This window comes from Ostrinia furnacalis, unplaced genomic scaffold, assembly GCF_004193835.3.
Source record: "Ostrinia furnacalis isolate ACB-3 unplaced genomic scaffold, ASM419383v2 OfSCF0215, whole genome shotgun sequence".
In the NCBI taxonomy this organism is placed as follows: domain Eukaryota; kingdom Metazoa; phylum Arthropoda; class Insecta; order Lepidoptera; family Crambidae; genus Ostrinia; species Ostrinia furnacalis.
The window spans coordinates 103,938-131,608 of NW_021130454.1; the positions used below are offsets into that span (position 1 = coordinate 103,938).

The window sequence follows — 27,671 nt, forward strand, 5'->3', positions numbered from 1 at the left end:
CGCGATACGATACCGATACGGATTTGTCAAAACAGCGTTCGTACGCCGTTCAGTCACACACATTTAGAGATGGGTTTCCACCCGGGTAAAAACCCACATGAGGGTAAAAACCCAATAAAAACCGTTTCATTCCACCCGTGGGTGTTTACACCGGGTGAAAACAAATAATTTTATAATTGTTTCAATTGGTATCTTTTCTTTATTTTTATTGAATATTTCTCATTTAAGTTTATTGATTAATAAGTAATAAGTCAAATTTAACACTAATATGCATTTATATCGTGGCCAAATCGTAAAATTGATCACGTTATGATGATGTGACCAATTATTTTATAAAATGGTGTTATTTCAAGAATCGTTGAACCGATTTAGAAGAAATTTAGTAGGAACACAATAATTTGTGATCATGGCAAGGACATGGAAGGGGGGATGCCAAAGATGCCAAACTCTCTCTTTGATGACATTACGGTATAAAGTTACAAATAACAACACCAACTACAAAGTACTTCTGCTTAAAAACTTGAAATCGAACCGCCCTTCCGCCACTGTAACGCATTGTAACGTTTTTCAAGACCTCCTCTCCCCCCAGATTGCATTACGTAACACTAGAACGCCCCCTTAGCAACAAATACCACTTCTCACTTTAAAAAAACACTATTTTTGTTTTCACCCACCAGAATGGGTGATAATGGGTAAAAACCGGGTTTTTACCCAAATCACCCAGTTTTAACCCAATCGGGTGAAATGGGTTTTTACCCACTACCCATCTCTACACACATTGCAGTTGAAAATTTTTAGCGCAATCGGGGCTCCCGGCAAATAACCTCGCTCCTCCATCATTGGTTTTATCTATTCTCATACATAAAAAAGTGTTGATATAACTGCAGAGCTGCTTTAAATATGTGAGATACAAATATTATGTTTTATTTTATTCACTAATGGCTGATTTTTCAATCGTCGGATATAATTCGATTCCAGAGAAATTGAACTTATTTGTTTCATCCGCACATCCCTTACTTCCGGCTCTTTCTGTCAATGTCAAACTGCGCGTCGGTCTTCTTCGACGGCTGCGTCTTGCGTGCGAGATTATTTTAGATTTCGCAAAATGGCGGACGGAGGCGTGGATATAGATCTCTACGCCGATGATATTGAATCGGATTTCAACAGACAGGTATGCTAGTAAAATTTTTGTCGGCCTTATTTTATTTACTCATAACCTCCTATTAAAATTACTGTTTATCAGCCTTTTTGCGTGTTAACGAGAGTCATTGTCCGGCATTTTCAGGACGAATTTGGAGGTGAAAATGTGGATCTTTACGACGATGTGATCGCGGCGCCTGCAGCGAAGCCAGAAGACGGAGATGGACCGCCGAACTCCTCGGCGCAGCAGCACTCGCACCCGCCAGAGGAGACCAACGGCAACGCATCGTACCACAACAACGCTTCCAACCACGGACATCATGGCCGCCGCTGTCAGCTCTACGTCGGCAACCTAACTTGGGTTTGTACAAGATTTTGTCTCATTTAGTTTCTAATGTAAATATAGGAATGAGCTATTTATTGTTTCTACGCCTGTTTATGCCTGGGATAGGGCGAAACAAATGTTTCTCATCTCTGTGCGGCTGTGGTATGATAACACTGGTTTTGTTGAATATTGTGTCTATCTTTATACCGTTTGTCAAGTACATAATTGATTAGACTATGAATAATATTACCTGTTTTCTGTCTCTAATTGTTACATATGGATTTTGTATGAACTACTATGTTACTCAAGATAATTACATGCATTCTCATGCAATAACATCCAATTATATTATGAAGTGTTTTGGCCTGTACAAACTTCAAGCTGTGTGGATTAACATTACCGTTACTTTTCTTGAGATTGTACAGGCTGAGGCTTGGCTAATTAATGTAAAAATCTATTAATATTTATTTGATGATATGCCTATTGTAGTATCAAAATTATAATATCTATCTTAGTATGTTGTCCAGTCTATGCATACTATTATTACTTATTTATTTTCTGGTTGCAGTCATACTGTTTGCTAACATGTTTTTGTAAAAGAAATTCTTAATGTACCTAATCTGTACATCCAAATAACTCATTAAGGATAAGGAAGTTAATTAATGCGGGAGCTGCCGTTTTCCATGTCTATTAATACCACTTTGTATTGTTTAAACATGAGTTTATAATCGTTTGTTTAAAATACCTATAATCGTTAGGAAATTTGTTTTACAAGGCCAAAACCAAGTGTTAAATAGACCACAGTTATTTCAGTATAGTGATCAATATTTAATATTTTCCAATTGAAACCTTAGTTTGTCACATAATTATTACAAATGAAATTACTTAATTTTAAAAAACATATAATTTGGTCACTTAACTGAAAACTCAATGTGCTACTATGTATAATAGTCTAAAGTAATTGTTGCTCAATGTTATTTACCCCTTATACATATTAGCATGTTTTCAGAGAAACATTTGTTTATGTTAATATTATCAAAACAATGCCACTATGCATCAAACAAAACTGTCATTTCTCCAGGTTCTAAATTGGTTCTTTACTAAATAATAATAGCTGCATATTTGATTGTTTGATATGGCATACTACTCCGTTTAAACAAAGTTCACGCTAGCTCATTTAATTTTAAACGAAGGTATGTCTAACATATGAAAGTGCTATATCAAGAGGTGCATCTGAGCAAAAACAAGACTTGTTTGTTCTATTAATACTTTGGTAAAATTCTTGGCATGATATCGATCATGATACCAATATACTAGAACTATGTGTGAGTTTAGTTGTTACATAAAAACTTGTTTTTGCTTTTAAAAGATGGATTAAAAGTTCCATCGCACAGATTTATATCACCATATTGATTTATCTGTGTGATCGCTTTATTCTCATTTACAAACAAATCAGATGGTTATTTGTTCAAATAAACTTTGATTTGACTTGTTTACTTCTACAATTTTGTAGAATAAACTTGTAATTTTAATATCATGTTATGTTTCCAATATTTTTATTTTTGACTTTTATTTTAAATATTATAAAGAGATATTTACAGTTTTTATTCACAATAGCTTAATGTTTTTGTATCAAAGTATTGATTGTCACCTGCCTTTAGTTCTTAGCAATAGAAAACTCACATAAAATACATAAGTAATTTATTGAAATGTTCCTCCAAGTTTTGTTGTTTAAATATAAAAGAACGTCATTGTTATTGGAAATTCAATCCGACATGATAGAGCACCCAAAGAAAAGTGTACAAAATTGTAGTTTAGTGACATCTAACTGTATTATTCTGCATTTGCGTACTAAAAACGTCTGATTGAAATAATTTTGCTTAGATATAGGTTGAAATTATAATGTTTAGAGCATGTAAGTATAATAGATAATATTTAGTTGTATTTATATTATGGCATAACATGGTTGATGCCAAACAATTCAACAACTGTAAATATCTCTTTTTACATTTGGATATCCTGTGTCCTGTAACTCTGACTTAAGTTGGTGTTTCATGTTGATGACAGAGGGATGGTGTGAGATTGGAATGAGTGGTGGAGTGCACGGTAGTTCCATAATAATATGTATTTATTTACGAGTTATACGTCACATGCATACAAGTTAACTACACTTCTTGGTTTTGCTTAACCATCCAATACACATTGTCTAGCACTGGAACCCAAACTTTAGACATGTGATTTTGTATGTGTTCACATATTATATTTAACACAAATGTTTTCTAAGGTTGCGTCATATCTTGAATATTCAATATTTTTTATTGTCTTGTTTATGGCTTTAGTGGATATAAATTAATATAGTGATATTACCACATTTTGTAGGCTAAATTATTAGATTAGCGGGCATCAAAAAAACATGTCTATGTTGATGATTTTGACTTCATTTACGAGTAGACAATATTTGGCTGGATATTGCTTTTTATGAAATATAATAAAAACTAGAATATTGGGTTATTTTGTCAAAATAATTAAGGTGATTACCCAAAATTCTGGTTTGACACATCTGTATTTTTAACCATTGTCTTTCCTTATCAGGTTTTACACGGAGGTAAGATGTTTATTGCTTGTTCTATGTAGCTGTGCCCTTTATTTTTAACTAATTGTGCAGTTTTTCATGAAAAATACAAATATCGGTTTGAGGTGTGTGTACACCACAGCATTCTAAAGTTATTTTAGGTCGGTCCAATGTAATAGTTTTTATAATTTATTGTGTCAAACTGTTTCTTACTGATGTTGACAAATATCTTGATGTTTTTGTTTTTCTTGGCGACCAATGTGTTGAATGATGTTATCATGATCTTTGCTTTCATAGCAATGTATGGTCTTTTCTTGTGTATCAGCAACAATAGTAAGTTTTTCGGTGTGTACCTAACATATTATTTGGTAATATTTTATCACCCGGTTAGTACCAATTTATTAAATTTTATCAGATGTTATTATTATGACCTAAATGGACAACCGCGAAAATAGAAATCTACACGAATATTTTTGTGATAGTATTTTGACGATTAATCGATTCCGCTTGTTTATTGTTAATTAAAAATTAAAGTATACTGATGACAAGTCCTACAAGGGACTACTGGCGAATGGTAATTAGCGTATCATAATATAACGACTCATGTTAACAAATTATAATGTACCTAATTTAAACACCGCATTGTATAAGTTTTAAACGATAACATAATTAAAAAATAGTACTAATATCAGTCTGGATTAAATTACATAATGTAATTATTTTCACTGGGACCGCAATGCTTTATTCTTGGGATTCATGTTATTAATTCATATTTATTATTAATAGTCATAATAAAACCTGTAAAATATTTTTAAGATATTAGGGTCCTGTACATTATTCTCTTCCTTCTTACCAAAGGATCATTCCTGATTTAGTTGTAGCAGTTTTGCAAACTGCACTAAATTGCTAATTTGTAGCATTCAATAATTAATTTATCAATTACGAAAAAAATCTGTGATATTTGATATCTGTGATAAATACTGATGATAACAATGAAATAAAAGGATGGTTTAAAAACATACTGTTTCCTTTTTTCCCAACGTATCCTGTTGCGGACTCGAAAGTAGCTTTCGCGAATAACACTTTTTTTCAAGACATTAGCCATTCGGTTTTAGGCAGTTTTTCAGTTTACGTTAGAATCTTCGATACGCTTACGAATCTTACTAACTTGAGGGATAGGTCGACGACGGGTCGCGTCGCAGCGTTGAGTAGGGTACATTCTGTTCAGAGTTAGAGGCGCGATATTGAGTGAGGTATTTTGGATACACTCGAATGACTAACAGGTGATGCCGCCAAGTATGTATTTTATATTACACTTTAATTCAGCCGTGTTTTTCTTTTAGTTGAGTTGTCGGTCACCTTTTTCAGTGGGCCACGGATCAAGATATAGCTAACGCCGTCGCTGATATCGGCGTGACGGATTTTCAAGACGTGAAGTTCTTCGAGAATAGGGCCAATGGACAGTCCAAAGGGTTCTGCGTCATATCCCTGGGCTCTGAGCCCTCCATCCGGATGGTCATAGACCGTCTGCCGAAGAAGGAAATCCACGGACAACATCCCGTTGTCACTTTGCCAACTAAACAGGTAATTTTCCTACCCTTGATAATCCTAAGTTAGGTCCAGTAGTTAGTACCTACATTATATTTTTCTAACTTTTAGGACACATTCATGAACGCAGTATTGGTTGATACAGTATAATTACAAGAGCTCTCAGAACATGCTACCGAGTTAAAAGTAGGTTTTAGGTTTTGAATCGAATGAAAACAAAATATCGAAATAATTCACCGAGATTTTCTCACCCTATAATATGCCTACTCCGTTGAAATCATTACACGGGTTTTACTAGGTAAACTTAGATTTTTAATCGCAAATAAGGGTAAGATAGATTCTAATGAACATTAACAAAAGTACTGAATTAGTACTGATATTTTCTAGAATAGAGCTTGAATAACTCGATTGGTAAACATATCCAGTAGCTTATTTATGAGAATATCATCACAATTTCCTGAATAAAACCAGTTAGGTGGTCACCGCTATAAGATTTCACAATTTACTAATTAGCACTAATTGTTATTTATTAGTGATGACGCTAATCAGTAATGCAATGTTATTAGACGCTGTTGCTGTTCAATAATTTACTAAAAACGTCATTCTTAAGCATAAAAGAAATTACCTAATTTAGGGAAAAGCATTTTTGTCGAAATCGGCATGTTCAGTGTTTGTATATTTACTTGAGGCAAGAAGTGAGAGGATTTTTTTCCCAGGACCTAACTTCTGAGAGCTTGTGACATGGTCCATATTGTCCTAGAGTACACTGGAATAGGTAAAACACCGGGAATCTTGCATTTTCGTAAAACACACGGGGTTATGGCCCTCGTGGCCTCACCCCCTTCTAACCGTGCCTGTATCTAACGGAGTTTGCAAGAGTAGGTACCCATGAACGTTATTCAACGCCTTTTAAAGAGACGTATATTTAGACAGATTCGAAAGCTGTAGAGATATATAACGTCTAGTAATTTCATATCGTAGAGACAAATGGAAATAATACACGCATTAAAGTTACACCCTCAATACATAAACACTCAAAGAAATCAATATTTTGACGTGACTCCGGAAATTGAATACGTCTAATGTTTCACAGGCACTCAACCAATTTGAGAGTCAGTCGAAGACTCGCTCCACCCCGCCGGGGCCCAACAACCCGGGCATGAGGGGGCCCCACCCCGGGGGGCCACCCGGACCGCACCCTGGAGGTAAATATATCGTCTACTTGAACTCATGACCCTGTTTCCATGTACAAAAATATTAGTCTATCATGGCCTTATTACATAAAAGACATTTCCATATTAGATGCAATTTAAAATATGTAGAGTTTAACAACAGTTTAACTTTTTGTAATAAGGGGTCAGATTCTGATGTCATAGTTTCAAGACTAAACAAGTAGGTATACAAGAAGAGCAGACATATTTAAAATCTCTGCTAACAATAATAAAGAACCGCGTTAACCGAGGTCTTTGGCGATATCAGTTAAGTTTGTTATGCATTATGAGCATTAAAATAATATTAGAAAAAATACACGTTAGTCGTCACATAACCTTTCTTGTCGTCTAGACTTCTTCGGAGGCGGGCCCAACGGTCCCGGGCCTAACGGGCCCCGCATGATGATGCCAGGGCCGGGCCCGCACCACCAGCTGCGCGGGCCGCCGCCGGGGCCCCCGCACGGGCCGCCGCACCACATGCAGCAGCACCAGGGGCCCCCGCCGCATCATATGCAGCACCAGGGCCCGCCCCCGCATCAAGGTCCGCCGCCTCACAGGCCCCCAATGCAGGTGGGTTTTTGCAAACATTTCGAGCACGGAAAGCGTTCCACAAACAAGTAACTGCTATGTATTTCAAAACTTATTTATCGTGTTTATTTATCTTAGTAGTCCTATGAAATAAACAAGGCCGATAGTGTTGCAAACATAAAGTTAATGTACCTAGCGGTATACAGGGTGGAAACGATAAGTGATCTCATTCGATTATTTCTAAACTACACAAGATATCGACAAACTGATTACTGATCCTGAAAGTGCTTCACGAGCTCTTTCAAACGTAATCAGTAATAGGTTACAGAATTAACTGGATCTATCCAAAAATTCAATGTTTTCAGCCTCCATACTAAATGTATGCCACTATGCCAGCCACACAATGTTAGAAGTGCTAATTTTTTTATTTTAAATAATAAACACTTGAAATTAACTCGTAAATTGCATTATTATTTAAAATTATTCATGGAAAACATTGGTTTTTGGCTTTACTTGCTATAATATTATCAAGACATGAGTGCCATGACTGTGGCAGTACTAAATGTATGGAAGCTGGTAACATTGAATTTTCGGATAGGTCCAGTTTATTTTATAACTTATTATTGGTATCGTTGGATAGAACTCGAGAAGCACTTTCAGGATCAGTAACCAGTTTTTGGATATCTTGTATAGTTTTTAATATAATGTGGTTTTACTAAATGTATGGAGGCTGGAAACATTGAATTTTGAGATAGATCCAGTTTATTTTATAACCTATTATTGGTACCATTGGATAGAGCTCGTGAAACACTTTCAGGATCAGTAACCAGTTTTTGGATATCTAGTATAGTTTAGAAATAATCGAGTGCGATCACTTATCGTTTCCACCCTGTAGAGCAACAAAGATCTGAGCGAGCGTTATGTCACTAGCAGCAACACTGTGATAAAAAGAGATGCGTGATGCCGTCGCCGCACGTCAAACAGAACCGTTTTTTGCAACTATTTGACAGTTCGCTGAAAATACTTTTGAACTCGTGAGATATTTTCAGATTTTACGTGATTGAAATCGTGTGTTTATGAAAAATAATGCTTTAGAAACGTAGTGACTAGTTCAGTGATTGATTTATTGTACAAAACAGTGAAATAATCCTGACAACTGTATCTATATCTGTACTAATAACATCCAGTGTACCAGTGTCATCCAAAATCGTTTTTGTTTGACTGTTTTTGCTTTATTCCGAAGGAATATTAACTAGTGATGTACAAGACTCGAGGCGTCGAGTACTATTTTTGAATGTATTTGCGGAATGGCAAGGCTCAGTCAGCTCTTGAGCCTTGAAAAGAGCTCGAACCTTCAAAAGAGCTCGAATCTTCAAAAGAGCTCAAACCTTCGGCAAAAAATAAAAAAACATCACCTACATTGTATTTTATTATAAGATTTTTAAAATGTACCTATATTTTATTTTGTTAGGAAAAATTCTAATTGTTTGTAGTCATTATTTGATTTGTGTCCTTTTGTGAAAAACGTTTTTCAAATATGTATTTTATTGTAGGTATCAGAATTCCTGCAGTTTTATTCAAAAGAACGATCTTAACACAAAAGTTAACTGGGCTTTCAAAAAGGCTCGAGCTCTGCGAAAGACTCCAAGCTTCATACAAACGAGGCGAGCCCCGAATAAGGCTCGAACTCTAAAAAAGACTTACGAGTCGTCGAGCTTCATACAAACGAGGCGAGCCCTGTAAACGACTGAGCTCTCGGCAAAAGGACTCGGAAGCCTCGAGCCTTGTACATCACTAATATTAACTAGTGTTGCAAACAATTCTATCGATGGTAACGTTGTCGTGTCCCAACAGTCGCCGCACGGGCCGCACCACATGCAGCCGCACCAGGGGCCCCCGCCGTACCACATGCGCCACCAGAGCCCCCCGCCGCACCAGGGGCCCCCGCCGCACAGGCCGCCGATGCAGGTGGGTCTCTCAGGCCACAGCTCTGCTATTTTTGGCACCTGAATGACTGGTTATGTGCAAGTTAACCCTTAACCAGGCTCAAAGAAAAGTCATTGGTTTTCAACCGTATACCGTATCTTTACAGCATAAAGTTCAAATTGATGGGCTCTGTGGATACTAGAGCCTGGTTAAGGGTTAAAGCATCAGGACATTCAGGCATTGAAATTGGTGGAGTTGAGCCCCTGATAATTAGAATAGTTAAAAAACCATTGACCTGTAGTTTCTAATCTATTTATTTCGCGTTTTAAGTTCGAAGTCAAGTAGTTGATATATTGAGTCTCTGATTAGTAAAAAGACCAATCTAAATCACTTCTTTTGTCATAAAATTGCATTAGAGTTAAATAAATAAATAAATCATTTATTTGCTCAGAAACATGGTTACAAAATACCTACATGTTTTCAGGAAGATACTCCACGAAAATAATCAACGGTATCCACATCCTTTTTTCTACCATAGATTTGGTATGTAGTGTAAGAATAGAAAAGCATTATACCGCAGGCCTAACACAGCATAGCGCAGTTTTGGAAGAAACACAGTTAAAATGGTCGTTAAATTGTAGCCCCAATCTGTCCCACAGTTCCAAGGCCCGCCGCAGATGCAGCGGCCGCCGGGCCCGCGGCCGGGCCCGGAGTGGGGCCCGCGGGGCCCGCCGCACCATATGCAGCAGGGCGCGCCGCAGTACGGCCCGCCGCAACACCAGCTGCCGCCGCACCAGCTGCCGCCGGCACACGCAGTCAGTGTAAAGGCACCTTTATGTCACAGTTGTTGTGATGTCTTGTGTGTTTTTTGTTGTTTATTTTTTTTTCTTGGGCTGCTCACGGATCTTGTAATAGTCAAAGTTAAAGAGCCGTGTGGTGACGGCAGAGTAGAATACATTTGTCACCAACCTCTACTCTTCCCACGTGTGTGTCGTAAGAGGCGACTTGGACTACACATCAATACGTCTGCCCGTTCTGGGCAGCAGCGCTCTCTGAAAAACATCAATCTTTTAAACTGCGATCTCCAACTCGCCTGCCAAGCGTGGAGATTATGGAAAAACCCTGCACTATAGTGGAGGAGGCTCATAGTCCAGCAGTGGACTGTAAAGGGCTGTTGATGATGAATAGTCAAAATATCGTTGATGTTTAGAAGTAGTCCTATTGAAAGACGGTCCTAAATCGGTATTCACGTGTCATTTCGATAGAACGATTACTCGATAGGATCGCAACTCAGCGATTTGACATTCGACATTTAATCACTGTCATCCGATTAATCCAAGCTTCAAAAGAAGTTTTGTTACGTGAATTAGGCCACTGATTTTAATGAACCCTTAAACGAGCACACATCTTTTTTTGCACGAGTTGTGAGCATGGCTTATAGGATGTGTTATTTCTGTTTTCTTTTGTATAAATGTGACCTTGATTTGCCAATTCAAAGATAAAGGAATAATGCTTAGGTGTTTTTGAGTTTTTCAACACATCGATTTAAAAGAATTAAGTGTATAGTTTGGTTTTCTTTAAGTGTCCTATCTTTTACGTCTCACGAAGTCCATATTTGACACAGGCATATGAGGCATACCTGTGTTGACAAACTTAACATTTTATAGAACTATAGATAAACAGACTTCCTCATGTTTATTACTAGCCAAAACTTTAAATTTTATCATACTTTGTATTGCGTTGAACATCAATGCTGCCCCCGATAGTTAAAAGGGAGCATCTAACACTAAGTCGAAACGTAGATATAAAAGTTTCAAATAATTGAAATAGGGAATTCTTAGCAGTCCCTGAGTTACCTGATATCAAAAAAAAAAAATGTTAGATGCGCCTTTTCAACTATCAATGAATATTGATAGTTGAAAAGATAGAATGGCAAAGAAGATTACTATGGTACATTAAGTCCGGCTTATGTATACTTGTTTTATGTGCATAGAAGTTTAAAATAAATAAATAAATAATAAATCTTTGGACAATCACACAGCGCCAGCTAGCCCCAAAGTAAGCAACTTAATGCTTGTGTTATGGGTGCTAGCTTAACGGATATACTACTTATATACTTTTTTTTTAAATACATACATATTATACATAGTTACTCCCAGACCCGTCACAGAAATTAAAATTCATCATTTCAATTTCTGCCCGGCCGGGAATCGAACCCGGGACCTCTCGGCATAGTAGTCCGCTCTGAACCACTACACCAAACGGCCGACAAATAAATGGTGTGTTCCAAACAATGTTTAAAAGCACGTGTATGAACGCCATGTTTGTGCCGCAGCCGCCGGGGCAGGGCATGCCGCCGCCGCACCACCAGCTGCCACCGCACCAGCAGGGCCCGCCGCGGGGCCCCGCGCCGTTGCCGCAGCACCCAGGTAATTTATCTTGCAATATGACCTTTATTAACACATGCTATAATCCCAACTAATATTATAAATGCGAAAGTAACTCTGTCTGTCTGTCTGTCTGTCTGTCTGTCTGTCTGTCTGTCCGTCTGTCCTGTCTGTCTGTCTGTCTGTCTGTCTGTCTGTCTGTCTGTTACGCTTTCCCGCTTAAGCCTCGCAACCGATTTTGATGAAATTTGGCATAGAGATAGTTTGAGTCCCGGGAAAGAACATAGGATAGTTTTTATCCCGGTTTTTGAAACAGGGACGCGCGCGATAAAGTTTTTCTGTGACAGACAAAATTCCACGCGGGCGAAGCCGCGGGCGGAAAGCTAGTAAACTATAAATATCCTTGGACATTTTAAACTGCGCTTCTAGTCCCAAACCAATCAAAGCTTTTACTATGGGTACTAGACAACGGATATAAATAAACATTCTTAAATACTTTTTTTTGTAAATACATACTTATTATACACTAGTTATACATAGAAAACACCCAGTCCAACACAAACAAATATGTTCATGCACTGTGCACAAACAAATATTTGTACTGTGCGGGAATCGAACCCGCTACCTCCGGAATAGTAGTCCGTTTCGAACCACTACACCAAACGGCCGACATAGTGATGTTACTGTTATTTTCGTGATATTAAAGATGCAATTGGGTGGGGGTCGGATACTATTCACAGATGTATCTTGCGATATAACCTTTATTAGCACACTTTATGGTGTGTTATTGCTATTTTTTGTAAAATTAAGATGCAATTGGGGACACTTTTGACAGACAGTTTCTTGAACTTTAAAATTCTGGCTCATTTTCATTAATTTGTATTAACGATTTGATTTGATTCAAATCAATACTAATTTGGTCAGTTGACTTTGAAAAAAGAAACAGAACTTACAAGAGAGTAAAGTTAAACATTAGTGGTGGTGTCATCAACTAAGGGTCGGGGGAGTTAAAATCCTGCATCTTTTTGAACATTCATTGTTTATCACTACTTTGTACCACATTTACCGCAATAAAGAAATTCTATTCTATTCTATTCTATTCTATTCTTTTTTGTCTGTACATAAGTCAACGAAATATAGTGCTTTTGAATATTATTATTATCTCGATTAAGCTTGTAGTATCCCTTCAAAAGAAGCCCACCAAAACGTATTTTGCCCTTGTAGATACAGTTTGTGCGAAAGTTGAGTGCAGACTTCAGGACTTTTTGCCTGTAGCTCTTGCGTTTAACTCACTTGTGGAACGTGGCGTCATGCAGGCTGGCCGGCAGGCTTTTATTTTGCCCTCGTTTGTAGTGTAGTACTCGTAATTTTTGCGCGCAAGTTGAAGCCGGACAGAACATTTTATTTGTGTCGTTCTGCCTTGAACTCGCGCGCTTACCGTAGTGTAGCAGTAGCTAGTGTTGTGACCTGTAATGTAACACGTCAGGCGTAGGTCCGGGCGCGCCGGCTCCACACGTGAACCCGGCGTTCTTCAGCCAGCAGCCGCCAGTGCAGCCGGCGCCGGGCGCGCAGCCGCCGCCGCCGGGGCCGCCGGGTGAGTGTTGACAACACTAAACTCATTCTTTTGTTTAGCTCATTGGTTCCTAAACTTATTTGAGATGCACCCCCTTTCGACCATACAAAAAATTCCTCAGTCAAGATTATCAAGGCTCTGGAACTCTCTGCCTGAAGAGACCAGGCAAGCGTCTAGTAAGTTTTCTTTTAAAAAATCTGTCCATAATCACTTCCTCCAAATGATTTCATCTTCATGAATTGTAATTTCAGTTTAACTCAATCATCTATTTTATGTATGTATTTATTTATTATATATTTTATATATTATTTATGTATGTAGCATATTATTATTTGTTTTTGTTTTCTTTCCTGCACTAGAAGTACCGCCAAACAAATTTATTTTCTGCTCAACCCAAAGGTAAACTGGTCGAGAATGCTTTAGTGCATTAAGTTCGCCTTATGTACAAATTTATTTTGGCATAAAAGTTTAAATAAATAAATAAAATAAATATTTATTGGTCGTATCGAGCAGTCTGGAATGCATTCTCTCAGCGATCGCAGGTTTTCTATACTTAAGTACACAGATGGCCCGCGCCCCCCTTTAAAGGCCTCCCCTGGGGGGCGTGCCCCCCACTTTGGGAACCAATAGTTTAGCTCATTTAAAGATCCTAATTCCTTAAGCTTCAACCACACCGACGCGTGCAGATCGCCTTCGCCGACGCGATCAAAGGCCAATGACAGGTCGCGCGACCCATGACAGTTCACGCGACCTGTCATTTCCCTATGATCGCGCCGTGATCGCGCCGAATGGCGATCTGCACGCGTTGGTGTGGTTGAAGCATTACAAACAATATTTACATGTTCGTTGAACAGTGTTTTAAAGAGACTTTTAGTATGGAAAATATGTCATACTAAAACAGTGTTCAACAAACGTGTAAGCGTGTTTTTATTAGTCCTGAAAAACTTAGACAAAGAGAAGACATTATCTTTTAATTAAGGATAAAATAAAATAACCATCCATTTATCTTTCTATAGCTAAAAAGCACAATTAATTTGTAAATTCCATGCACCTATTATTTATTTATGAGGGTGTTATTATTTGACATTAGGGTGCTATGATATTAGATTGACCTTTTATACCTTGACTTGATAACATAGTATAATTCAATAATCTTAAGACTAGGCGCAGACCACCGATTTGTAGTTAGCCGTTAGTTGGGCCCGATTTTAATTTGTATGAAGAATCGGCCAAATCGAATCGGCGTAATGTGCGCACTTCCATACATGCCCATACTGATCAACTGCCCGAATAAACTATCGACCGACGAAAAATCGATGGTCTGTACCTCATAGTTCTATCTTTCCAATCTTATTCTTACCTCTATAGTCTGGTCCGGGAGCACGTAGAATTTTGTCCAATGACCCCAAACCACCCATCCTTATTGCTCGCGCGTAATTATGTTGCTGTCACGCTCGCACACTCACTGCGGGCCAGACTATACCACTATAGTTACACGTCGTGCGGGCCAGACTATACCACTATAGTTATAGGGACCAGACTATAGTGGACACGTCGAGTTCTAGACTAGAACTGATGTACTAGACTAACGTAGAACAATTCGCAGGGCCCGGTGCGCCTTACGGCCACCCGCCGCACGGCGCGCCGCCGCCGGCGCAAGGCCCGCCGCCGGGGGCTAGGCAGCCCTATGGCAGACCACCACAGGTAAGAAATGATACGAAGCTTCACTGATAAATATAGATAAATTTCACACAGCGCTTTCTAGCCCCAAAGTAACAAACTTGACCTTCATTGGTTGGGTTTTTGTGGCGGTCAAGCTGTAGATCCTCTCTACACAGGAGTTGCAGTGGTGGGAACGACAGGTGGGAATAGTCCCGTTAGCCCCAAAGTAAGCTATACTGATATAATAAAGTTAGTTTTGTTTGCGCGCTAAGCTCAAACTACTGGTCCGATTTGAAAAATCTGTTTCTATTGGAATAGCCCATTTATCGAGGAAGGCTGAAGCCTACAGCCAAAGCGAAGCAGTAAAGAAAAATGTTGTAAATGGCACAGGTAGTGTTTTTGTAAAGATTGTGCACTTATTAGACGACATCTTGGATGATGAATATACTCTGTCGTAACAGACCGCTTGAACATCTTTTCACACTGTTAAAATATTTGGCCAAATATGTACAAGTTCATAAGAGGCCACAGTGCAGCATGACATGCCGTTCTCTGTACCAATGACCTAACCGTCCACTTGCGACGACAGTATGACATCTCTACCATAGAGATATATCACACTGTCGTCGCATGAGGACGCTATATTCCAGGAGTGACCAACTTGATTAGACATAAGATCTACTGTTTACTAATGAAACCCTGGGTGATCTACTACTTACATACTTCTTGAAATCGTAAATGAAACAGCATAGTTTAGTACACAATCATGTAGTATTTTTTGTCTTGCCACGCACGATCGACTGGACTAATAGTAGCGATCGACCGGTTGGCCACCCCTGCTATTATAATAGTCTGTGGATCTTCACAAACAACTCGACACCTGTCTGTAATCGGTGGTTTATAAATACGTCTTTTCACAGAGCTACCCGCCACCAGCGGAAGCGGCGCGCGCGCCTCACCACGCGGCGGCCATCGCGCCCCACGCGGCCCACGCACCGCATCCGGCCATCAGCGAGGCCGAGTTCGAAGAGGTCATGGGCCGCAACCGCACCGTGTCATCCAGCGCCATAGCACGCGCCGTCAGCGACGCAGCCGCTGGAGAATACGCGTCTGCTATAGAGACGCTTGTCACAGCCATCTCCCTCATCAAGCAGAGCAAGGTCAGTGGCCTTTGAACGCTGTTGTTTCTACTGACGTCATCAAAGGGGCGGGGCTTGAGGTCGCCGCAACCGCACCGTGTCGTCCAGCACCATAGCACGCGCAGTTAGCGACGCAGCCGCTGGAGAATATGCGTCTGCCATCGAGACTCTTGTCACAGCTATCTCCCTCATCAAGCAGAGCAAGGTCAGTGGCCTCTAGATGAGTTAGTTTCTAATTACGTCATCATGTTTACGTACGTTTCTCACCACGCGGCGGCCATCGCGCCTCACGCGGCCCACGCGCCGCATCCGGCCATCAGCGAGGCCGAGTTCTAAGAGGTCATGGGACGCAACCGCACCGTGTCGTCCAGCGCCATAGCACGTGCAGTTAGTGACGCAGCCGCTGGAGAATATGCGTCAGCTATAGAGACGCTCGTTACAGCTATCTCGCTCATCAAGCAGAGCAAGGTCAGTGGCCTTTGAACGCAGTTGTTTCTACGCCGGCGGGGCTTGAGGTCGCCGCAACTGCACCGTGTCGTCCAGCGCCATAGCACGCGCCGTCAGCGACGCAGCCGCTGGTGAATACGCGTCCGCAATCGAGACGCTTGTGACAGCCATCTCCCTCATCAAGCAGAGCAAGGTCAGTTTGAACGCAGTTGTTTCTACTGACGTCATCAAAGGGGCGGGGCTTGAGGTCGTCGCAACCGCACCGTGTCGTCCAGCGCCATAGCACGCGCCGTCAGCGACGCAGCCGCTGGAGAATACGCGTCCGCTATAGAGACGCTCGTTACAGCCATCTCGCTCATCAAGCAGAGCAAGGTCAGTGGCCTTTGAACGCAGTTGTTTCTACGCCGGCGGGGCTTGAGGTCGCCGCAATCGCACCGTGTCGTCCAGCGCTATAGCACGCGCAGTTAGTGACGCAGCCGCTGGAGAATACGCGTCTGCAATCGAGACGCTTGTGACAGCCATCTCCCTCATCAAGCAGAGCAAGGTCAGTGGCCTCTAGATATCTTAGTTTCTAATTACGTCATAATGGGGCGGGGCTTGAGGTCGCGGCAACCGCGACGTGTCGTCCAGCGCTATAGCGCGTGCTGTGAGCGACGCAGCCGCTGGAGAATACGCGTCTGCTATAGAGACGCTCGTTACTGCTATCTCGCTGATTAAGCAGAGCAAGGTTAGTGGCCTTTGAACGCAGTTGTTTGTACTGACGTCATCAAAGGGGCGGGGCTTGAGGTCGCCGCAACTGCACCGTGTCGTCCAGCGCCATAGCACGCGCCGTCAGCGACGCAGCCGCTGGAGAATACGCGTCTGCTATAGAGACGCTGGTTACTGCCATCTCGCTCATCAAGCAGAGCAAGGTCAGTGGCCTCTAGGATGTCTTAGTTTCTAATTACGTCATCATGTTTACGTACGTTTCTCACCACGCGGCGGCCATCGCGCCCCACGCGGCCCACGCGCCACACCCGGCCATCAGCGAGGCCGAGTTCGAAGAGGTCATGGGACGCAATCGCACTGTATCATCCAGCGCTATAGCACGCGCCGTCAGCGACGCAGCCGCTGGAGAATACGCGTCTGCCATCGAGACGCTGGTTACTGCTATCTCGCTGATCAAGCAGAGCAAGGTCAGTTTGAACGCAGTTGTTTCTATTGACGTCATCAAGGGGGCGCGGCTCTAACGCAATAGCGCGAACTGTCAGCGACGCTGTCGCCGGCGATTACACATGCGCGATAGAGACGCTTGTTACAGCCATCTCGCTCATCTTGCAAGGTCAGTGGCCTCTCAATGCTGCAGTTATGACGCCATCAGCGAGGCCGAGTTCGAAGAAGTCATGGGCCGCAACCGCACAGTGTCGTCCAGCGCCATAGCACGCGCCGTCAGCGACGCAGCCGCTGGAGAATACGCGTCGGCTATAGAGACGCTTGTTACTGCTATCTCCCTCATCAAGCAGAGCAAGGTCAGTGGCCTCTAGATGTCTTAGTTTCTAATGACGTCATCAGTGGGCGGAGCTTGAGGTTATGGGCCGCAACCGCACCGTGTCGTCCAGCGCCATAGCACGCGCCGTCAGCGACGCAGCCGCTGGAGAATACGCGTCTGCTATAGAGACGCTTGTGACAGCCATCTCCCTCATCAAGCAGAGCAAGGTCAGCTTCTGGATGCTTGTAATGACGTAATAAAGGGGGCGGGGCCGCACCGTGTCGTCCAGCGCCATCGCACGCGCAGTTAGTGACGCAGCCGCTGGAGAATATGCGTCTGCTATCGAGACGTTTGTTACAGCTATCTCGCTCATCAAGCAGAGCAAGGTCAGTGGCTTTTGTAATGACATCATAAAGGGGGCGGGGCGATAGAGACGTCAGACGCTTGTCACAGCCATCTCGCTCATCAAGCCGAGCAAGGTCAGTGGCCTCTAGACGTCTTAATTTCTAATTACGTTATCATGTTTACGTACGTTTCTCACCACGCGGCGGCCATCGCGCCCCACGCGGGCCACGCGCCGCATCCGGCCATCAGCGAGGCCGAGTTCGAAGAGGTCATGGGCCGCAACCGCACTGTGTCGTCCAGCGCCATAGCACGTGCCGTCAGCGACGCAGCCGCTGGTGAATACGCGTCCGCAATCGAGACCCTCGTCACAGCTATCTCCCTCATCAAGCAGGGCAAGGTCAGTGGCCTCTGGATGCTTTTGTTGTGACGTCATCCAGAGACGTGGTTTAGGATCATGGTCCGCAACCGCACCGTGTCGTCCAGCGCCATAGCGCGTGCTGTGAGCAACGCAGCCGCTGGAGAATACGCGTCTGCTATAGAGACGTCAGACGCTTGCCACAGCCATCTCGCTCATCAAGCAGAGCAAGGTCAGTGGCCTTTGAACGCAGTTGTTTCTACGCCGGCGGGGCTTGAGGTCGCCGCAACCGCACCGTGTCGTCCAGCGCTATAGCACCGGCCGTCAACGACGCAGCCGCTGGAGAATACGCGTCAGCTATAGAGACGCTCGTTACAGCCATCTTCCTCATCAAGCAGAGCAAGGTCAGTGGCCTCTAGACGCGTGCTATGACGTCATAAAGGGGGTGGGGCTCTAGTTTATGGTCCGCAACCGCACCGTGTCGTCCAGCGCCATAGCACGCGCAGTTAGTGACGCAGCCGCTGGTGAATATGCGTCTGCTATAGAGACGCTGGTTACTGCCATCTCCCTCATCAAGCAGAGCAAGGTCAGTGGCCTTTGAACGCAGTTGTTTCTACTGACGTCATCAAAGGGGCGGGGCTTGAGGTCGCCGCAACCGCACCGTGTCATCCAGCGCCATAGCGCGTGCTGTGAGCGACGCAGCCGCTGGAGAATACGCGTCCGCTATAGAGACGCTTGTGACAGCTATCTCGCTCATCAAGCAGAGCAAGGTCAGTGGCCTCTAGATGTCTTAGTTTCTAATTACGTCATCATGTTTACGTACGATTCTCACCACGCGGCGGCCATCGCGCCCCACGCGGCCCACGCGCCACACCCGGCCATCAGCGAGGCCGAGTTCGAAGAGGTCATGGGCCGCAACCGCACCGTGTCGTCCAGCGCCATAGCACGCGCCGTCAGCGACGCAGCCGCTGGAGAATACGCGTCCGCAATCGAGACGCTTGTGACAGCCATCTCCCTCATCAAGCAGAGCAAGGTCAGTGGCCTCTAGATGTCTTAGTTTCTAATTACGTCATCATAATGGGGCGGGGCTAGAGGTCGCCGCAAGCGCACCGTGTCGTCCAGCGCCTTAGCACGCGCCGTCAGCGACGCAGCCGCTGGAGAATACGCGTCTGCTATAGAGACGCTCGTTACTGCTATCTCGCTCATCAAGCAGAGCAAGGTCAGTGGCCTTTGAACGCAGTTGTTTCTACGCCGGCGGGGCTTGAGGTAGCCGCAATCGCACCGTGTCGTCCAGCGCCATAGCGCGCGCCGTCAGCGACGCAGCCGCTGGAGAATACGCGTCTGCAATCGAGACGCTTGTAACAGCCATCCCCTCATCAAGCAGAGCAAGGTCAGTTTGAACGCAGTTGTTTCTACTGACGTCATCAAAGGGGCGGGGCTTGAGGTCGCCGCAACTGCACCGTGTCGTCCAGCGCTATAGCGCGTGCTCTGAGCGACGCAGCCGCTGGAGAATACGCGTCTGCCATAGAGACGCTTGTTACAGCCATCTCCCTCAACAAGCAGAGCAAGGTCAGTGACTTTTAGAAGCTTGTTATGACGTCATCAAGGGGACGGGACTTGAGCTCATGAGCCGCAAATGCACCGTCTTGTCACGAAACCAAGTTTTGAGAACTTCACTTCTAAAGTGAATGAGAGAGATGTCTCTTCAAAACTGTGAATACGACCATTACGAGGGCGGCACTGAAAATTTCGGGAATCAAGGAAGTGAAACAAAATTACTATTTAAAAATATATTTATTGCTTTTTAAAGTATTCTCCGCGAAATTAGACACATTTTTCCATACACGAAACCAATCATTGAAGCAACCATTCCATTCGGAAGTTTGGGTCTCCAAAATGGCCGTTTTGTAGGCGTCCACAGCTTCTTCAGGTGATGAAAATCTCTGACCACGCAATTTATTCTTTATTTTAGGGAAAGTATAGAAATCATTAGGGCTTAGGTCGGGGCTGTACGGCGGATGGTCCAATAATTCTATGGTTTCTTGCTCTAAAAACTCTTTTGTTCTGTGCGCGGTGTGAGAACTCGCATTGTCGTGATGGAGGATGATGCGGCGGTTGCAGTTCTCTTTACGGAGTTCAGAAACGACCTGTGGCAAACAAATGCTAGCATACTTTTTGTTTCGGGTTCGTTCGCGTATATCCAGGATTCGTCACCTGATACGATGTTGTATACAGCATTTGAGGATCCTACGTGTAATCTTTCGAGAGTTCTGACGCACCAAGTAACGCGAGCCGCTTTTTGCTCTTCACGGAGCGAATGCGGTATCTATGGGGAAAACAACTTTTTTACACCTAATTGTTCATGCAAGATTATTTGTATTTGACTCATGCCAATGTCTAAAGTTGCCTGAATTTCGCGGTATGTCACATGTCGATCTACTTCAATCAGCTTACGCACAGCATCAACGTTTTCTTGGGTGACTACAGTTTTGGACGACCTTGACGGGGATCATCACTGAGCTTGACACGTCCACGTTGAAATTCAGCAAACCAGCGATAAATTGTGGTTTTGGATGGGGCTTCATTACCAAATGCAGAAATCATCCGGTCAACACACTGTTTTTGTGTTAAACCACTTCAAAAGTCATAATATATCATCGCTCTTGAATTTTCTCGAGTCAATTCCATTTTCTCAACGACTAAACAAGTTTGACAAGACCTTGTGATACGACCGAGAATCTTTTTTTAAATAAATAAATGGTATACGATTTTTAAAACCTTGGAGTTTGCAATTAAATAGATTTTAATATGACAGGAACAGTGGAAATATTCCATTCCCGATACTTTTAGTGCAGCCCTCGTATTGTTTGCAAATCATTCGAATACCCATTTTATTCGTGCCAAATGTTATACCCAATCTAACTTCAAATCTTCTCTCAGGTTGCCCACGACGACCGTTGCAAGATCCTGATATCTTCGCTGCAAGACACGCTGCACGGCGTGGAGACCAAGTCCTACAGCAGCGGCGAACGTTCGCGGCGCTCGCGCTCGCGGGAGAGAGACGCTCGCGCGCACCACCGCGCGCCGCGCCGCCGCGAACGTTCGGCTTCGCGCTACAGAGACCGCAGCAGGGATAGAGAAGACAGGGATCGGTGAGTTGGATCCTAATATCGTTAGCTCTTTTTCCCCTAGATTATAATTACTGGTGCCGCGATTACACACACTATTTTTATGGATGAAGGCGACTACGCAAACATCAACCCACCCGTCTGCCCAGTGTAAGCCACATTATTTATTTGACTCAGGTAAATTGAGAAGCTCTTGATCCTGCAGTTTAGACTAAATAACTGGATGACCTCGCATTTCCTCTTCGTGACGCAACAAATTACCAGTAAGTCGAATTAAACTATTAACACTGGGTTGCATACTTGACTGTAACAAACGTCAAAATCCACACAAAAATGCAGTTTAGACTAAATAACTGGATGACCTCGCATTTCCTCTTCGTGCGTGACGCAACAAATTAAGTAACCTTAATTAAGCAACAGTAAGTCGGTTTTTACTCTTAGACTGGGTTGCACCATCTTACTTTGACTGTAACAAACGTCAAAAATCTGTCAAACTCCATACAGACATCACCGGTTATCGTTATAGTTACGGTCAAAGTTTGGTGGTGCAACTCAGAATTTGTATTCCTTCCTTGTGTCAGGCCTGTTCATCTCCGCGAGTTTACATCAAAAACAAAACACGCACGATTGCCCCCTACAAGAGTACTATTCGACAAGGCCTCACATACGAGCGAACATTGACTCACGCACGCGTATTCTTATGTATGATGGAAAAAAATAAAGAAAATGGTGTACTAAATACTGTGCAGTATTTAACTGCCTAAATAATAATAAAAACACAGAATGTACTTTTTTAAGTTGCCTCAAGACACTGAGAGGTAAATAAGTAGTTAATATTATTCATGATAATTCATGCTAAATCATGTATTTCCTCCGCCATTTTCTGCAGATTGGCACCTCACGTCACATCATTTTACCGAAGTCAGCCCTATAGCTTCGGCGCAGTACCGATCACTGACGTTTGTCAACAAAACTTCTGACAAACTTGCTTGACTCTTGAGACAAGCTAAATTACACCATATTGTTAATGACATTGAGCATACATTTTTTTAAATACCTTCGCGAAGTAAAACTTCTGTACGTAGTACTTATTATTATTCTGTGCTTGTGTTCTTATAGCGCTACGCAGTAGCGTATAGCCTGACCAGGAACATAAAAACCCTCGCCATTTTGCGGAAAACTAATGGTACTAATTTCTTTTAATGGCAACAGTAACTGAAAACTTCATTGACATGTCACCTTGCATGTCAGTCTATTGCTGTCAAAGTGTAAACAAACTTTATTTTAAATGTGCGCAATTGATTTTGTGAATTAAATTGCTAAAATCTTTTTACAGTCGTGAAAGAAAAGTGGTTCACAATGTGTTAAAGTATTTGTCGAAGAGAAATACTAAGGGTTCGGACAATATTTTCATTGAATAATGTTTCCGACAAAGGTTGTCAAATTGACTGACATGTTTATCGTATAGTACAGTCCACTATGAAAATTAGCTGTGGTTTGTTTCAAATACCTATTTTAAAGTTTTTTGTCACTTTCTAAGTGTTGAATTTTATGGAATTGGGAAAGAAGTACCGAGTTTGAAGCGTTCATGAGCAGACATTGCAGTTGAATATTCAAGTTCTGAATTTGATTATTGATGAATAATAAAATAAATCATACTAACTCGATTGATGGTTTCATTTAATTTATTTAAACCAGGTTACCTATAATATTTTTTTTTCGTTAATTTATGAAAATATCAAATTAGCCCGTAATCTTGAATCCTGATACATAAAGTTAGCCTATTAATTTAACACAGGTACGACTGTACTAAGTGTTGCACTATCAAATGCAATTGACGCGCCTCTATGCCAGGGTTTTTATGTTCCTGGTCAGGCTATACTTAGGATACATAAGAGTACACCTCTTCCTTCTTTTCGTACATGAAGCTGCGAAAACAGTCTATAAACTGACATCGACAGGTTTGTACCAGAATACGCCTTGTAAAACTTTTCACAGATTATACCTCTATTTTACTGTCACTTATGTCAAGGGTATGGGTAAGGGATGCAGCCGCGACGTTATATGAATTTCAATAATAGACACTACGAGTTCTGATCAGTAAATAATCCCTCTTTGGTCGAATAAGTAACTTGCAACATGGTCTTGGTATTTGTTCCAGATACCGCGAACGGTCGAGTGGGCGTGACCGCGAGCGCGATCGTGACGCGTAAGTGTCTATTATTGAAATTTGTATCTTGTGCCTATGTAAATACTAACGAAAATCAAACAACGAATTTATAACGTTTGGTTATTGTTCTAGCATTTTCAGGTAAGTGACCTAAATAATGTTTGGTATAACTAAAGAAGCCCGGTCCGTGAGCACGTAGAATTTTGTCCATTGACCCCTAGCTACCCATCCTTATCGCTCGCGCGTAATTATATTGCTGTCGCGACTGTGCGACTGGCACCCGCAGTGAGTGTGCGAGCGCGATAGCAACATAATTACGCGCGAGCGATAAGGATGGGTAGCTAGGGGTCATTGGACAAAATTCTACGTGCTCACGGACCAGACTATACACCGTGAAATATTCCCTATGAAATATTCCATTCTTAGTAGAATAATGGTACAGTCAAATACTTTCTTCTTCTTCTTTTGTCGACGTCGACGCATTTGTGTTTGGGCACACTGTCCCTCCAATGTCACGTGCTCTCCTACTGTCAATCAATCAATCTATAGTGCCGTTCAAACGATAGAATTTTTCGTTTGGACGGCAGTATAGTTCCAAAATACTGAACTGTCCTATGCATGACATTGACAGTGGGGCGCCACCGTCAATACCGGATCGCTGGTTCCGATTTTTGCCATGTTGGAAACCATATAGTTGAACGATGGTAGCGCCCCCCTGTCATTGAGTTTGGTGGGACAGTTCAGCCCCCCTAGACAAAACGCACTTTTTGATCGAATCGAAAATCGAATCCGTCAAAACTCCATACAAAAAAGGGGCTTTTCGACTGGTTTGCGATTATAATTTGCACTTTGTCTAGACCCACAGCGTGGGTCATCAATATACCGATTACCGCTATATGTAGGCTGACATTTGTCATTACGTGTCAACTGTGGCAACTTTTCAATGGTCATAAGAATTATTATCGTTATTAAATGAAGTTTCTTAAATTCGTAGGTACTACAGAGACTACCGTGAGAGGGAACGCGACCGCTCCAGGTCTAGAGACCGCGAACGCACTGATCACTACAACAGGGGACACAGCCGGGAAGAGAGGTCAGTTTGTAAACCTTTTTTGAATAAAATATTGTTGTAATCATTCTGCCCAACCCCGTTTATCGCGATGACATTGTGTCGGTTTATAATTATTTATATAATTTAAGAAAGAACTTGAATGGTAAGAAGCATGCTTGCAGCGCAGTTATTGGATGAGTTGCTTCAAGGCAAAAATGGTGTACACGCAATTTTCACGTAGCTTCTGTTTCATGCTAAATCAATATTGCATATTATGTCATTAGTACGACTGTTGGCATATACCGGTCAATATAATTTGCAGTTCATGTGACTGGTTTTACGTCAGCATTATTTCCTATTGATATAAAATAACTTTTTAAATAATGCACTTTCCGATAAATCGTCTAACTGATTGACAATGCTAATTTAAATTCTTATTGTAGCACTAGCGGCCGCCCGCGACTTCGTACGCGTGAATCCCGTTTTTCCCGCTAATTCACGTTCCCGTGGGAATTTCGGGAATTCCTTTCTTAGTGCACCTCTACTGTACCTAAGCTACGTCCCTTCCAAATTTCAAGTACCTACGTTTAGCCGTTTAGGCTGTGCGTTGATCTGTCAGTCAGTCAGTCAGTTTCTCCTTTTATATATTTAGATAAAACCAATGAGGGCTATCGTTTTAGCGCTCACCAGTTAGCGCCACTGTAGAGTAAGGTCCTGTCACTTGCTAGTAGCGAAGACAGTGGCGCCAACTTGTGAGCGCTAAAGTGGTAGGAGGACTATCGCATTTGCACTCATCAAGGTGACGCCACTGTAGAGTAAGGTCCTGTCAATCGCCAGGGGTGCCAACTGTTAAGTATAAAAACGATAGCCCTCATTTTTAACGCATTACCACCTCCCCAGGCCGCGCAAATCGCCAGCTGACGCGACAGCCGAAAGCGGCGCGGGCGACGCTAGTTCAGCGAAGTCACGCGCAGCCGCGGCGCCGTACTACGACGAGCGTTACCGCGAGAGGCGCGAGCGAGATGCAGCACCCACAGAAAGAGACCGCGAACGCGACCATCGCCGTGACCCGAGACACTAGGGGATGGTCAGTACAAACAGCGTCTACGTCTTGCGGCGGCTTTATTGATGGACGGAACGTGGTCTGAGCGTTTTTGACTTTTGATCGATAAGCGTAATGGTCAATATTGATCGGACTAAGCGTGTTGGTCAATATTTATTTACTAAGCTAAGCGTATTGGTCAATATTGACTAAACAAGCGTGTTGGTCAATATTGACTAGACAAGCGTGTTGGTCAATATTGACTAAACAAGCGTGTTGGTCAATATTGACTAAACAAGCGTGTTGGTCAATATTGACTAGACAAGCGTGTTGGTCAATATTCAAGGGACTTAAGTGTGTGTTACAGAATGAGCTCAAAACTCGATTTAATTTCAAGCATAAATAAATGTTGAGGCTTTTGATTGGTTGAATTGCAATTTAGACCAATCAATGACTGAGATGGAACCGAGTTGTGAGCGTTGTTTTGTAAAGCACCTGAGCGTGTTGATCAATATTGACTGGACTAGCGTATTGATCAATAGACGCTTAGATCATGTGGGTCTTGGCTCCGCTGTGATGCTGTTTGTACTTCGCATTAGCGTTAATCTTACTTGTAATGTCTTGCCGTTTGACCCTCGTTCGTCTTTGAGATATTTGCATCCAACATTGTGTGATAGTGTAAAGTACAATTTGATTAATTGTCATTGTCTGTTTCACCTCGAGATTTTAGAAGCTATCTTAGGGTATTTGATAATACGGCAGGACTAAAGAATATACCATTGACTCGTAATGTAAGATGTGTGAAAATAAAAATCCTTAAGGATAATTTAGTTGTATGGTTTCTCTAGAACCCTGTAGATTACAAACAAGTATTGTTAATGGTATATTTAGCAAGTGAGATCACGCTAAGACTTTTAACACTGGATTTGACTTGTTTTGAGCAATGAAGAGTGCATTTCTATTATAATAATATGCTAATTAATATACAAACCTAATGTGCACTGTGATGTTCTCGGATTAGACTTGAGAAATCTTGGATGATTCATGTCTTGTACCATGAAATAGTCATATGAACAAGATATTATGTAGCGAGTTTTCAACATTAAATTTGTTGATCAGGCAAAAGTCTTAATATTTTGTTTATTGTAAATACACGCTTTTTCAATCGAGTGTATGGAACTTTTTTGTATTAATCGAATTATATGTTGTAGAACAATACAAACATTAATTTGCCTAATGGACTAATACCAAAGTGTATTCTTTCAGCTGTTTAAGTTATTATCAAGTGCGTGTAGTAGACATAAAGTCTTAAAAATGTGAACTATTGGGGTTACTCTAATTATTGTGTTTTGGCGTATGACTTTGCAAAATAAAGCGGTCACATTAGAATTAGTAAAATCAACACATGGGAGTAGACCATATTTTTGTAACGTAAATTGGGAAGTACATTCCAACACAAAAATGTTTCTCACTATACTAAATTCTGTGAAATTTAGGCATTGATGTTATCCTATTGTTTTAAATAATTTTATTCAATAGAGCTAGTTAGGTACAAGTCATCTAGATTTAAGTTTGTGGTACGGAGTTATCTGTACGGGCGTATGACTCTGACTTAGGATTTAATTATAAATAAATTGATGTATCAACTCAAAAA

The 27,671-nt window shown here is 42.1% G+C and overlaps 1 protein-coding gene across 6 annotated transcripts; it reads left to right on the forward strand.

The window, feature by feature from the left end:
- Positions 1-1,021: 1,021 nt before the first annotated feature.
- Cpsf6 (cleavage and polyadenylation specificity factor subunit 6) lies at positions 1,022-27,671 on the forward strand. Of its 6 annotated transcripts, none has more exons than XM_028309786.1 (15): positions 1,022-1,171; positions 1,286-1,501; positions 5,406-5,621; positions 6,679-6,790; positions 7,149-7,366; positions 9,179-9,292; positions 9,910-10,071; positions 11,586-11,679; positions 13,124-13,231; positions 14,805-14,914; positions 15,793-16,032; positions 21,567-21,778; positions 23,916-23,963; positions 24,919-25,017; positions 25,876-27,671. In XM_028309786.1, the coding sequence occupies exons 1-15, from the start codon at positions 1,106-1,108 to the stop codon at positions 26,054-26,056; spliced, it is 2,196 nt and encodes a 731-aa protein (XP_028165587.1). In that variant the 5' UTR covers positions 1,022-1,105; the 3' UTR covers positions 26,057-27,671. The 6 variants fall into 6 exon arrangements, with proteins under 6 accessions (XP_028165587.1, XP_028165605.1, XP_028165596.1 ...); XM_028309804.1 differs by having other exon boundaries at positions 13,130-13,231; XM_028309795.1 differs by having other exon boundaries at positions 9,910-10,065.